Here is a 15,272-nt window from a genome sequence, read left to right on the forward strand (position 1 = left end):
TTAACGACACACACACACATACACACACAACTCTTGCCACAGACTGTAGCAAGCTGAAACTTCAACGCGCAATGAAGTTGCCACAAATGTTGTGCAGGCTCAAAAATAAAGCAAAGTGTGATGAGTGATGACAGCACTCGCGTTACTTGCCACAAACTGTAGACAAAGCACAAAATTTCAACCACAAATTTAAGCAAGTCTAAGGCATAGACCAAAGCAACTTTTGGGTTTGAGGCTAAGCAAACACAAAATAAAAGTAAACAATTGACACTTACATTAAAAAAAAGTTATTATTAGCAACGGTTTTTGCTCTACGTGAGAAATCAGCTGATATATAAGTAAATTGGAATTCTCAGCATTAAGCGTAGAGTTTAAGAGGCATAGCCTGAAATAGCAGTAGAGACTGAATCGGCAGACCACACATCAGATACCACAGACGTATAAAAAGACATCAGCACCCGCTTGAGCTTCCCTTTAGGCCACCCAAGGGCTGGTAGCTAACCATGTAAAAATCCTATAAATATGTAAATAGTCATAGAACTTACTTATTATTTCCAAAATATAAATTGTAAATAAATAGACGACATATGAATAAAAAGAAAATATGTAAATAGTCATAGAACTTACTTATTATTTCCAAAATATATAAATTGACATACACTGCGCGTCATCAGGTTAGCGCACCCCCTCAGTAATTATTTTTCGCTCAATTGGTTGAGCTAAATTGCTCCAATAATTTTTTTTATTAAACTGCACTGAATTTACTTTAAAATGAAACAAATTTGAATCGCTTAAGCTGAATTAATTAATGAATTTTTTAGAAAAATGTGCAAGAAAAACGCAACAAAAAATTGGTCAGCAGAATAGCGCCATCTAACATCAATTCATTATAAATTGTTTTAAAAGCAACAATTAAGCGATTTAATACACTTTTTTAAACAAACTTAATGATTAAGCAATAATAATAAATTCCTAATTCGATTAGGAATATATTTGCACAGCTGTTCTAAGCAATTTAATGAAATATATATAAAAAAACATCTCAAATTCAAAGAATTCTGAACACAATAAATAATTTAATGAATCTAAAAAAACCATTTAATGACTCTGAGCATTTTGTTTAATAACAAATGTTAGCAAACGCCAAAAACTCACCAATTTATCAATTGGCTTGCTTACTTTATAGCATTTTGCTGTGCTGTGCTACAGTAGACACTGGACTTTAACGACTTGCAGTTAGTCAGCCACACAGTTGAGGCCACAAGCCGACAAACCGCTCGCTAGCAACAATAGAAATAAATATATATGCTTATATATAGTATAAGGCTTCGCACAATAGTTGTGAATTTAAAAAACATAATAAAAATCGATTTAAAACAGGCTGCAATTGAAATTGAATAGCGAGGCAAAAGCCATTGCCACTGCCTTGGGGCAAAACACAGATAGCAGCCATAGAGTCAGCGTCAGGATGTGTGTGTGTGTGTGTGTGTGTGTAACTGAATGTGAATACGGCATACTAGAGACTGAAGCAGCAGCTTGTGGCACGTTGTCATTTGATAACCCATTGTGGCAAAGCGTTGCTCACTGAGCGCGCAAATTGAAAATAAAAAAAAAAAAGTGAAAAAGTGAAAGCGAAAGCGCCATTCACAACGCTAAACCTGTCGACACACACACACACACACACACAGCGAGTGAGAGAGTAAAGGTTAGCTAACGCCTGTTACTGATGGCACGTGTCCATTTTGTTGGCTGTCATTGAACATGAAAAACAGACAGCTTAAGCTCATTTGACTTGAGCGTTGATTGCAGCAAAATTAAAGCGCAGCGCACTACTAAATTTTAATGCTAAGTGCAGCGCTAAGCTGCACTCAAGCGTTAAGATAAACCCCCAAAAAAGTTCTCAGTGCTGTAACTGATACGTGACTGCCAGCATATCGAGCTTATCAGCGTGCGTTGGTTTTGTGCTGGGCGCACACGGCGTATGCTTAATTGGGCAGGCGCTTTAAGAGGCAGCAGCTACTACACTTTGCTTTGATTGAAGCCACAGCGTCGCAGCATTTTGAGATTTAATTTAAATATATTTTGCTAGAAGTTGAGCGTTTTTTTGTGTTTACGCATTAAATTAGAGACTGCCTGAACTTTTATGATTGGGTTAAGCTCTGTTGTTGCCCAGGGTTGCTTTGCTTTGCTTTGCTTTGCTTTGCTTGTGTGTGTGTGTGTTTCTTATGTTAATAAAATATGCAAATTTTACGCAGGCAAAATTAAGTTTCGTTTTCGTTTTGTGTTTTCGTTTTGTTATTTGTCTGCTGCCTAACCCCTTGGCATGGAAAAGTTTAAGTGAAAGCGACATATTGCGTAGCAGCCAAATCACACATACGCACTGTGCAACTAATAATCAAATTTAAAAAGGCTACAAAATTATAAACTTGGGTTTTAACTAATGGCAAAAACGTGTTCAACACACACACACACACAAGCTAATACAATAATAATTAAGTGACAGCAACAACTTGTTGCCATTTTTAGCTATTAATAGCAACTAAGTGTGTATTAAGTTAGTTTATTATAAAGCGCTGCAGCTTATTTAATGTTAAGCAAAGCAGCTAAACTATTTGCGCTATATTTATAACATAAGCATCAATTCTATTAAATTGTATGCGCTGCCGACTTCAACCTAAAGTAAATCCATATGTATATTGTATACATCCCCCCGCTACACCCCCCGCTACACATGCTGACAAACTGTATTCTGTTTGTGGCACTCATAGGTTGTATCTCATTGCTGAGCATACAAAAGTCGATAAGCAGCAATGCCATAAAAACCGAAATAAGCCTAAACAAAAAAAAGTCAAATGGCTGTTCATTTTCGTTTGATTGTTGTTGCGCACACACACACACACACACACGCTCACATAGAGCAGCAGCAGCAGCAGCGTTGACTTTGGCTTTTGACGTCTGTCAATAAATTTGTGCTACCTGCAACAATCGCTTAGAATGACGCACATATACATTATTTATATATATACTATATATAGTATATGTGTGTGTGTGTGTGTGTGTTTGTGTGTGTATTGTTAGGAAAGTGAAATTGAATTGTTATTTGTGGTTACATGACACAGGCAAAGTAACAAAAGTCGCTAACGAAACGTGTTTATGCACAGCATAAAGTACTTTAGCTTTCAATTATGCACAAGTAATGCAACACACACACACACATACTGATACACACACACACACATACAGTTAGCTTCTACGCTGCACTATGGTCCCATAATTTCCCATTTTTTGGCATAAAGTCTTCTAAGGAATTGAAATTTGGCATGCACCTTATTTAGAATATTTTAGAATTTTGTATATGTTTGTTCTAATTTCAATTTAATTCACCTGCAGCATGTGAGTTTTTCTCGAATGGGGGAAAAACTATTACTGCGGTCAAATACGCTACTTATAAGAACAAACATACGTTATTAGTTTTTCTCAGCAAGCCTCAGCTTGTTAGTTACACTCTACGAAAATTAGAGAACGCATTTAAATTTTTTACACAAATGCACATAAGCAATACACTCATACACAACTAAAAAACTAGGACAACACATCAAAATACTATTCAAAATAGATAATACATACTGTTTAGGCATTTGATAATCGTTGTTAATTATGATAACGTTGGCTTGTTTGCTGTCGTTAAGGTGGTCACCCTGTTGACGCTCTCCCGCTCTCTGGCGCTCATGAGCTTGAATAAATTGGGCAAGCAACACTTGCACGATTACAACTTGAAACAAAGCAGAGCTTTATTATTCAATCTATTTAGTCCGCCTTTATAAATTAATATATTTATATTTAAAATATATTACTTTGATTCGAACAAGTTGTCGAGTGCCGTGAGCTTACGTTAGTCGTGGAGGAGTTTTTGATTTGCCCCCACACATACCTTTAGCTTCATTTTACATTGTTAAATTATTTTAATTCACGCGAAAATATTTAATTGTAACAAAAATGAAAATCATTTCAAAAAAAAATTTGTTTGTTCTTTTAAGCGTCTGATCGATTGCTGACTTTTAAGAGCTTACATAATATTATAAATTTTTTAAAAATTATATTTTATGTGTGCCATGTATTTACTTCAAGAAGTCAAAATTTTTACAGTGAAATGTCGACTTTGAGCCCACAGTGCGCTGCCACAAAGCTGATTTGTTAGCCTAATTTGATTGGGTTAACCCAAAAGCTGTTTACAAAAAAAAAACTTCGAGCAGCGTGTTTAACCCTTAAGCTGTTAAATTTTTTGGCAGCTCTCGCATGTTAAATGTTAAGCTGCCGCCAGCATTACTCATACGCACCGTTGTGTTGCGCGTTTACAAAAATCAATAATTGGCAATCAGTTTGGCGGCTTAGCAGCGTCCAGCCAAGCGCAGGCGACAACAAAATCCCAGCTAATATGCTGCAGCATTCAATGACCCACAAAACAAAATGTATAAATCCACACAAAAGTCCAAGTCCAAGACCCAAGTGCGAGTCCGAGTCGTGTAATCGAAACCAGCCGAAATTCTTAACAGGCTAACGCCTTAACGCAAACGGCAGACGGCAAATCCTTTGAGAAATTAGCTAACCTACTGTTTGGGACACACAAAAGTTCGTTTGGCAAGCAAATGATTTAATGAGCTACAGCTGAGCTGCTCCACTGAGCGAAACGAAGCGAACACAGACAGTTAAAACACTTTAAGCAAATAGTTATACTAACTATATATAAATATTTAGTGCAAAGTATAAAAACTGACTGTACATAAATATAAATATATTTCATTGCCATTAGTTCTACTTCTACTTCTCTAATAGACAAATATAATATTAAATCTAAAAGTACATATATTATTCTATATTGTTAAAATATATTCAATTTTAAATAATTCTCATTCTACTTGTTTAATATAATATGTATTAAGCGTATAAAAATTTACTAATTACATTAAAATATTTTATATACCAATAACTTCTGCTTTTACTTCTCTAATATATTAATATAATATGATAACTAAAAGTATGGAAATATTCTAATTAGAATAAAATATATTCCATTGCACTTAGTAGCTTCTATTTTTTTAATTGAAAAATACATAAATATTTAAAATATGCTAAAATGTAAGTCCGTTTACTGCGGAATTGCAAAATTTACACAGTTGCCCATACAAAGTTTTATAAAGATTCAATTGGCAATAAATTTAAGAATATTCGGAATTGAAAATGTTTAAGTACTTCATACTTAGTTAAAACAAATTAACTATATGCTAACAACGTTTGGAATTGAATTCATGTTCTTATCTTTTGGCTTTGTAGTTGCCGACGCTGCCAGAAATATCAACATTGCTAAAGACACTCGACTACGATTTTCAACTGGAGCGTCAGATATTGTGCACCATGAAATCTTCAGCTTCAAAGAATCCATTCTTCAAGTGAGCGACGTGTGGAGCACAGACTTAAAACAAATTAACTATATGCTAACAACGTTTGGAATTGAATTCATGTTCTTTGTTTTTCTTGCTGTAATCGAATTGGTTTCAACTAATTTTCCATTTCCTTTCTTGTATTTTTTTGAATGTACGCTATTGGAAAAGGGCAACAAACTAGCTGAGAGAGAGAGAGAGAGAGAGATCGATAGATAGAGAGAGAGAGAGAGAAAGAGACAGAGCGAGAGAGCGAGAGAGAGCGATACACATTCTAATTACGATAAGTTATATTCCATTGCAAATAGTTCTTTTTCTAATATTATATCTAATATTTTATAATTATATGAAATATATGCTAAATGAAATCAAAAAAAATATAAATATTCTATTTAGAATCATATATATTTCATTTACTTTGAAGCTGCAAAATTTACTTAGTCAGAGCTTACGCCTATACAAAATTTTGCTAAGCTTCAATTTAAGAATAGACGCAAATTGATAAAGGTCCAAGTATTTTATAACAGCGATGTTCAGAAAAGGAATTAATTCAACTTCAAATAATTCTAAGTTCGATGCTGCGCATAATTTTAATGCAGCATACAAAAATATTTGAATTAAAGCTGAAATAAATTCCAAAATGATTTAAATCTTTCACAGCGCTGATAGAAAATGCGACATTAACTTTAAGCTAACAATGTTTGATATTTCTTGCTGTGTACGCAACGAATTCAACTAATTCTCGCTTTTCTTTTCGAGTGTACGCTATTGGAAAAAGGCAACACTTTAAGACAACTGCAAGTGGTTTGTAGCTGAAAGAGCGACAAATAAATAGCAACGACTATTTTCTCGCGCCTACGCAAACAATTGAAATTGCTTTACAAATCTGTTGGAATGGCCCAGTCCAGGGCGTTAACGAACATTAAAAATTGCTGCACGCAACTTTATGTAGGAGAACACAGAACACGAAATGCGTCAAAGTTTTGTGTGTTTCTATTTGCTTTTTATTTGCTGCTGCTGCTGCTGCTGCTGCTGCCATAAAAAATCAATTGACAGCGCGCTGACGTCAAGCGTCTTCCAGCTAGGAGTTTAAACTTAGAGCAAGAGTCAAATGCGCTTCTACTTACAAATAGCAAATAGTTGGGCTGCGTCTACGCAAAACAAGAAACTTTGTCTTGGACAAATTGCATGTGGTGCTGGCCAAAGAAACTAGCAGAGCAACTCAAATTGCAGCGCCCCGCACTCCGCTCAGTCGCTTGCTGTGGTTTGTAGACTTTTTGCAGGCAACATTTAACTGAATATGCTGCTAATGAAATGTCAAGTCAAAGGGCCAGTGGCACAATTGAATTACAGCTCGACAAAATGCAATTACAACGCAAACTAAATAAACAGCAAATGCAGCTGCAACTGCGAGAGCTGCAACATGTGCCTGAATACAACTAATTTGTGTAGCAAGTTAACGCAAAGTTGCAACTTAAGTTCTTAAAGCTTAACGCACATTATTGAGAAGTTTTGTGTTACTAATGTGCCTGTCAGCCTAGCTAAGAGTGCTTTAAAATCACTTTTCATATGCCATAAATTAAATTCATTACAGCCACAGGATAAGCTTGCTCTCTCTATTTGTGTGTGTGTGTGTGTGTGTGTGTGTGTGGCACATAATTTAATTTTCAAACCTAATGCGCTGAGCATTAACAACGTAATTACGCGCATTATGCCGCACCACATTGCCCCAACTAGCTGCCACCTTACACTTGATTACAACAACAGGCAGCAGCAGCAACTGCCACACAGCCCAAGCTGCAACTGTTGCCAAGGGATGCGACATGCGTCAACTTTCAGCTTTGCATTGTTGCTGTGCATAACAAAATCCACTTTAAAATTAATGTGCGCTGCTTTAAGTCGCAAGCTCAGCTTGTTAACTCTACATAACTAAAGTATGGCAATTAATTTGTTAGCTTTAGTCAAGCGAAATTTAAAATGTGCGTATGCTAAACTAAAATTTGTTTAGTTACAATTGTATTTTTGCTGCTTGTCAAATTTAAATCCAGATTAACTCAAGGCAACATAATTTACACAAGCAACAAATTAAATAATAAATTAACTAAATAGCCGCAGGCTGTAGTCGCAGCAATCAAATGAAAATAAAACCGAAATTCGTTGAAATTTTCAGGTGGAAATGAGCAGCAGCAGCAGCAGCGCATAATAAAAACAATAAATTAAAATCGAGTAAAACGTGACATAAGCAAGAAAACGACGACGACGACAAAAGCTCAAAAGACAGCTACGAATGTCCTGAAGAAAAACGCGTGCCGTGCTGTCGTCCTGTGTTCAAGGAGCTACAAAAACAGGCAGTGACATTTGATTGTTCTACCAGAGGCGGCCACACAGCAGCTGCTGCCTGGGGGTTTAGTCAGTGCGCCTACGCATTTTACTTTTGGTTGCGCATACGACATGTTGACCACATTTAACTGACAGTTTTAATTTCTTTGAAATCAACTAAGCATTGAATTTCATTCACAGCTACGCACTGCCTTGTTGACCTTTCGTATTTTTTGAGCTGCTTAGCCAGCAACTGCCATTGGCCAACTGTCGACGCTTGGCAGCGGAACGTGTTGGCAACGGTACGAGTGGAATTGAAACACTTGACTTAAGCATACAACTTGATTTATAACTTGTAAGCAAGAATGCTATTTTTACATTAATTGCGCACATTTGTTGTAACAACACAAAGCAGCGTTATACGAAAAAATTGCGCATACGCCTTGTGCGCTCGCTAGCTGTCACCTGTTGCTGCTGCTGCTGCGCCTTAATTAAAGCCTTCGTCAGTGCTGTCAACAAAAAAAAAAACTTTGTCGCTGCCTGCGGCCAAACTTTGTAGCATAAAATAAATGAATCTAGCCAAGACGCAAATTTGACTGCAATAAATCCAATATATAGCAAAACTTTTGCTTTAAACTTTAATCAAAGCCGTAACAAGCAAAACCTTTTAATGTTAACTAGCAACGCAGCTATTAGTTAACTAGCTAGCCTGACTACTTATGCAAAAATTGTGTAAAATAAAACGCAAATTATGTAAAGAACAAAAGTTTTGCAAGCAATGTGGGCAACAACAGGCAAACAAGTTGCCAACATTGCTTATTACAAGGCTTAAAGGCGTGCGTATGCGTGTGTGTGTGCGTGTGTGTGTACATATGACTGCCACTGTTGGCATTCTATTGTGTGCGCTAATGACACTTTTATAACTTTTTATAGATTTTTCACACTTAATGTGAACTTGTGCCATTTATCGTGTCAGCCTCGACAACAATCCTTTTCTCTATATATTTTTTAGTCATTCTTTTAACAGACAACAGACAGCAGCGCTGCTTGCCCCCGCTTGCTGCCGCTTGCTACGTTTACGTTGCCATCTTACTTAGCAGCCGGATCTGCGACAACAATATGTTGCTTGCTCGCTCTTTACTTAAAAGCCTGTGGGTGTATGCGTGCGTGTGTGTGTGCGTGTGTGTGTCTTGGTGATTGCTGCTACAGTTTTGTCTATTATGCGGCTGCCTAAGGGGTTGCGTATACGCAATGTAGCGCATACAAAATAGAGCGAACGTGCAAAAGTGAGCGAGTGTGAGTGAGTGGGGCACAGAATATTGCAACAAATCCCAAATGCTAGGCATGAACAACTTTTAAACTTTAACAAACACACATGCATAATATGTTTGCATAGCGCCTATGTGTGCGTGTGTGTGTGCGCATAAACATGTGCGAGCGAGACAGCATGCGCTATTATGTGCGTGGCGCACAAGACACAAGCAAAATCAAAAGCAATCATGCTCATATTTAAAGCAAGTTTAAGTTTTATGCAGCAGCCAAACACATGAAGCGTTTTATTTGTTGTCGCTTTAAGTGTCAGCGTGATAAGCCAAAGACTAAATTAGATTGTAGTTAGCAGCAACTAAGTCAGCGTAGCTAATTTAATTGAGTTCTTGCACAAAGCCTAAGCAATTTAATTTTCAAACAAACGCAAAACTAAGGCTTAGCAACATTTTAGTCAAACAAACAAACGTATAAGTTTAGACAAATTGCTTAATTAGTTAAATTATTAGCCAAACTGTTTTAAATATCTACAATTAAGGAAATTATATTTTATAAGCAAAACAAAGGCTTACCAAATAGTTTTAAATCGTTTTAGTTAAGACAATTTATTAGCCAAACTGTTTTAAAAATTTACAATTCAATTATTCTTTGACTAAGAACAATTTATTGAATGCTTTAAATACAATATTTAGTACTCAATATTCATCGTAGATTCTTAGCTTATACTAAGAAGCTAAAATCATAAGAAAAGCAAATTTTTAAGTAAAACAAAGGCTTACAAATATTTTAATTCGTTTGAGTTTAAACAAATTCTTTCATTAGTCCAATTATTACCCAAACTGTCTAAAAAATCTACAATAAAGTTATTCTACAAATAAGTGCTTTTTATTTATTGCTTTAAATACAATATTTAATACTCAATTATGCATCTCCACGATGCGTAGTTTATGCTAAAAAGCTAAAAACATATGCAATTTTAAGCAAACTTTAAGCAAAACAAATGCTCACAAATATTTTAATACAAACAAGCAAACGTTTTAGTTTAGACAATTTACTTAATTAGTGAAATTATTAGGCAAACTGTTTTTAAAATCAAAACAAAGGCACACAAATATTTTAATACAAACAAACGTTTGAGCTTATTGTTAGACATATTAGTTAATTAAACAAATTGTTATGAAATCTTTTCAGTTATTCTACACACAAGAACTTTTTATTTAATGTTTGAAATACCATAAACAATACTCAATGGTCAAAATAAATAAATTGCTGTTTACTTATGATTGTTTGTTATTAATTGAATCAGCCTGAGAACTTTATTATTTAGAATATTTGCTACGTCATAATCGTTTGTAATGCGAACTGTACACGCTTATCAGCAGAGCTCGCAAGAATTGGTCCCTTTTTGAAAAAAGTCCCAAAAAAGTCCCGCAGACACAATTGAAAACGGGATCAAAAGACACTTTACTCAGCGTGCTCTTTGCAGTCAATCAGTGAGAGCTTCTTGTCGCTCTCTCTCTCTCTCTCTCTTTATGTAGGCGCTCACTCGAGACACTTTAAATCGGGTCGGAGAGTGTCTTGTTGCGTATGTATGTGTGACCATTTCTATCTCTCTCACCCTTTTCACGCTTTGCCTGTGAATGAAATAAAACAATAGCAAAGCACTAATGAAACAACAACAAAAAACAGAATTTTTGTTTGAACGCAAATCGTTTTGCGCAGTTGCCGGAAGTCAAAAATTGACCGCTTCCTTCTCTCACCGATCAGCAGAAGACAGAAAACACTTGCAACAACGAAGGAACACATATAAAAAAAAAAAACAAACGTTTTAGTTTAGACAAATTATTTAATTATAGAAATTAGTATACAAACTATTTCGAAAATCAAAACAAAGGCTCACAAATATTTGAATACAAACAAACAAACGTTTTAGTTAAACTATTAAATTAGAGAAATTATTATGCATACTATTTTAAAAATCTGCAATTAAGTTATTCCACAAACAAGAACTGTTTTATTTAATGTTTGAAATACCATAAACAATACAATGCTCAAAATAAATAAATTGTGATTGTTTGTTAGAGTAAGCTACAATCTTATCAGCATGGGGTGTGCAAAGCGAATAAACTTTCATGAGTTCATTTTTGTTTTTTTACCAACTTTGTTGTTGCTTTGACGAAATTCGTGTACTTAAAAAAAAATGAAAACAGCTGGCACTGGACATACGAAATTATCATTGCCTGCGCAAACGCAAACTTTGGACAAGTAAGTGATGCCTAATTTGTTTTCAGTGTAAGCAAGTATAATGAGAAGTACTACTTAGTGTACGGCTCTGAAGCAGCGGCCTGCTATAAAGCCTAGAGCACTAGTCTATGCCTATCATACGCAGCCAAAACATAGAGCAGTCAAGATGTTTTACAAGCCCGAGATTGCTTATGATGCTGTAAGCAAAGTGTGGAGCAGCAGAGCTGAGTTCGATCACTTTGCGCCCGATTTGTCCATAGGCGAGATAATCTATCGCGAAATGCAGCGTCATCCCCAGCAAATTGCGCAGGTAAGTTATGCAAATTGTCGACTGACTGACTGACTAAGCGTAAATAGATTTCAGTTACAGAGCGCACAGAGCTGCGGCGCGATGAGCTGCACTTGAATAGCAAAGCTGTGGCAAGTTACATGCGGCAGCTGGGACTGTTGCAAACAGATATTGTGGGCATTGTCGCCAGGAATACGACGCATTTGTCAGCTGTGGCCTATGGCTGCTTCTATATGGGCATAGCTTTTCATTCGCTGAACATAAACTATGAGCAGGCGACGATTAGTCAGCTATTTAACATAACCAAACCGCGTCTGCTGTTCTGCGATGGCGACGAGTATGAAATGCTGAAAGCAGCCACAAAGCAACTGGATTGTTACATTGTTACCATGCGGCGACATGTGGCTGGAGTCATGAGCATAGAGCAAGTGCTGCAAACGCCAGTGCCGCTGGATTTCAAACCCGCAAAGCTGCAGCAGGGCAACAATCAAACGTTGGCTATACTTTGCACCATCGGCACGCCCAAGGCGGTGACCATCACCAACAGCAGAAAGATACTGAACGGCAATCTGTAAGTTCAAACAGCAGAAAAGAATTCAGCATCGAGATTTTTCCAAACAGAATTTGAATTTGAACGAATTATTTTAAAAATTTTAATTCTGATTTTAAATCTATTCCATTCCATTCGTGAATTTAGATATATTTCCAAACAGAATTTGAATTTTAACGAATTAATGCCGATGTTAAGTTCATTCCGTTTTTATAATTGAATTTGCATAAATTCTGAGAGTAATTTCAGCAATGAACGCATCGACTTATTTCATTCTTCAATTTAGAGCTTTTTTCCAAACTGAATTTAAATTTGAAAAAGTTAATTCCATTTTTTTTAATTTAATTTGCATCAATTCTTAGAGTAATTTCAGTAATGAATAATTATTTCGTTCTTGACTTTAGAGATTTTTGAATGTCTTAATCTTATTCCAAACTGATTTTCAATTTGAATTTTAATGCTGCATCGAATTAGAATTTAGAGATTTTTTCCTTGTTCAATTTGAATTTACTGAGCTCATTGCATTTTTTAAATTTAATTTGTATCAATTCTGATAGTCGACTTATTCAATTCTTGAATTTAGAGATTTTCCCAAACTGATTTTGAATTTGAATGAATTATTTTGTTGATGAGCTCATTGCGTTTTTAAAATTTAATTTGAATACATGCTGAGCGTAATTAAAATGCTCTAAATTCAAGATGAATTAAATTCCAGTATGATTTAATCGATTCTTGAATTCCTTGCGTTTTTAAAATATAATTTGAATACATTCTGAATTCAATTTCTCCCAATGCAAGTTGAATTAAATTCCAACACTCTTTACATCTTTAACAGCATGTTGACCACCTCGGATGTGCAGTACTCCCACAGGACTTTGGACTGCCTAACTAGCCTCATCACGACCATAACCACAGCTGTCTTCAGCACCAAGCGCATCATCGCCGACAATGCGTTCGATGCGGAACAGACTCTGCGGCTAATCGAGACATATAAAGTCAGTTGGCTGCTGTTGGCGCCAGCACATTTCGGCAGTCTCGTCAGCAGTCCGTTGTTCGAGAGGACGAGCCTTGACAGTGTGCAGCACTGCATGTTTACGGGTGGACGCTGCTCCTTGAGGGTGCAGCAGGCGCTGCGGCAGCGACTGAGCAGCGATGGCATGCACTTTGCCTATGGCATGACTGAGGTTGGCAGCTGGGCGACATTGAATTGGAACTTTGATGAGAAGCCCACTTCCGTGGGGCGACCAACTGCAGGCTTTCAGCTCAAAATTATTGATGAGCGTAATGCGGCGCGGGGCCCCAATGAACTGGGTGAGATCTGCTTGCATAATGGCCAATACTGGGCTGGCTACTTTGGCGATCCTCAAGAGTCGCAGCAGCTGCGTGATGCTGCATTTTGGTTTCACACTGGCGATCTGGGCTATGTGGATGCGGATGGCTTTCTCTATGTGCTGGATCGCAACAAAGAAATAGTCAAACATCAAAATATTATGTATTATCACAATGAGCTGGAGGAGCTTATAGCGCGCATGCCGCAGGTTGCAGACGTCTGTGTTTTTGGCATTTGGAGTGAGCGCAATGGCGATGAGCCGGCTGCTGTTGTAGTTAAGCGAGCTGGCGCGGAGCTGCAAGCCGCAGAGGTCGTTGCCTATGTGCAACAGCATGTGGCAGCTCATTACAAGCAACTAATTGGTGGCGCGCTTATTGTCGATGATTTGCAGCGCAGTCCGAATGGCAAAATAAATCGAGCTGCCAACAAGTCGCACTTTCTGCAAGTCAAAGGTCAAATAGAAAAGTCAAATTAGCATTTAAATGACACTTTGAGCTTAAATAAAAATGCATTAGCCAAAGCCAGATTTAATCTAAGCTGAGCCGCTTGTTTGATTTTAGTTTGCATGGGGCACGCCCTTGGCTTTTGCTTTCTTTCTTTTTATTTTTTTTTTTTGCGTTACGTTGTGCGCATTCTTAGCAGTTGGCATTGCTTAGATTCCAGTTGCTGTTGTTATTGCTTGGCTGACATTGTTAATGCTGCCATTTGTTGGCAAGTATCAATATCCTGTGGCAAGTAACACACGCGCCGTGCTGCTCGTTAGCTGCAAGGACTCTAGGACTACAGCCAGCCATATTCTCATATTAAAGTTTAAGCACTGCGATTTATTGCCATGGCGCATTAAAGCCTTATCCGCTTTCACTCTTTAGCTTATGTTTGCATGCATATTTATATATTAATAAATTTTATATTGACATTTGCAACAACTTCTTTAACATTAATTCAATCAGCGCGTGGCTGCGCTGCAATTTCACATTAATTAATCCGATTTACGCTCAATCAGTCAATTGAAATTCCACAAGCGCAAATGCAATTAATTATTTATAGCCTTTTGTGTGAGTACACAATTATTTTTATATAAATAACACTAGCTTACAGCAACTTTGACTCAGAGCAAATAACGAAAATAAAAATTAAAACATTTGTGGTGCACATAGAGCTATTCCATTGAAAATGCACGTGGTCACAATAATTCTGCTTTATCCTGCTCAGCTTCTAAATGCAGACTAAGCGCGCCCAAAATCGTACGATGCACACTGACTCAGCAACAAAGCAGCGACGCTCTCGTTCAGTCGCAGCCGCAGCGAGATCGAGAGTCTACGCACGAAAGAGAGAGCTGATACCTGCAGACAAATCAAAACCCACGCACAATCGTACGATGCACACTGAGCGCAGTCTCTGCAACAAATCAGCGCCGCTCTCGTTCAGTCGCAGCAGCAGAGCTGTCAAAAGAGTCGAGCAGCACTCTTCGCTCTATCGCTGGCTGATACCTGCAGACTAAGCAGAGCCCGCCAAAAATCGTACGATGCACTTTAAGCGCGGCCTCACTGACAAAGCAGCGACGCTCTCATTTAGTCGCAGCAGCAGAGCGAACGAAGCCAACGAACGAATGAGAGAGCAGCGCTCTTTGCTCTATCTTACCTGCAGACAAATCAAAGCCCACGCACAATCGTACGATGCACACTGAGCGCAGTCTCTGCGACACTCTCGTTCAGTCGCAGCAGCAGAGCGATCAACAGCCGCGAGCAGCGCTCTTCGCTCTATTGCTGTTAAGCTTGCGAGCTGTTAACTCTCTAAAGGGCTTGCACTCTCACCCTCTGCTAAGTGAGACTGACA

At 37.4% G+C, this 15,272-nt stretch overlaps 1 protein-coding gene across 1 annotated transcript; it reads left to right on the top strand.

The window, feature by feature from the left end:
* The first annotated feature begins 11,433 nt into the window (after positions 1 to 11,433).
* Positions 11,434 to 13,911, top strand: LOC108601444 (luciferin 4-monooxygenase). Its single transcript, XM_017989341.1, has 3 exons — positions 11,434 to 11,577; positions 11,625 to 12,127; positions 12,942 to 13,911. The coding sequence occupies exons 1-3, from the start codon at positions 11,434 to 11,436 to the stop codon at positions 13,909 to 13,911; spliced, it is 1,617 nt and encodes a 538-aa protein (XP_017844830.1).
* The last annotated feature ends 1,361 nt before the right edge of the window (positions 13,912 to 15,272 follow it).

The sequence above is a fragment of the Drosophila busckii genome, chromosome 3R (genome assembly GCF_011750605.1).
Source record: "Drosophila busckii strain San Diego stock center, stock number 13000-0081.31 chromosome 3R, ASM1175060v1, whole genome shotgun sequence".
In the NCBI taxonomy this organism is placed as follows: domain Eukaryota; kingdom Metazoa; phylum Arthropoda; class Insecta; order Diptera; family Drosophilidae; genus Drosophila; species Drosophila busckii.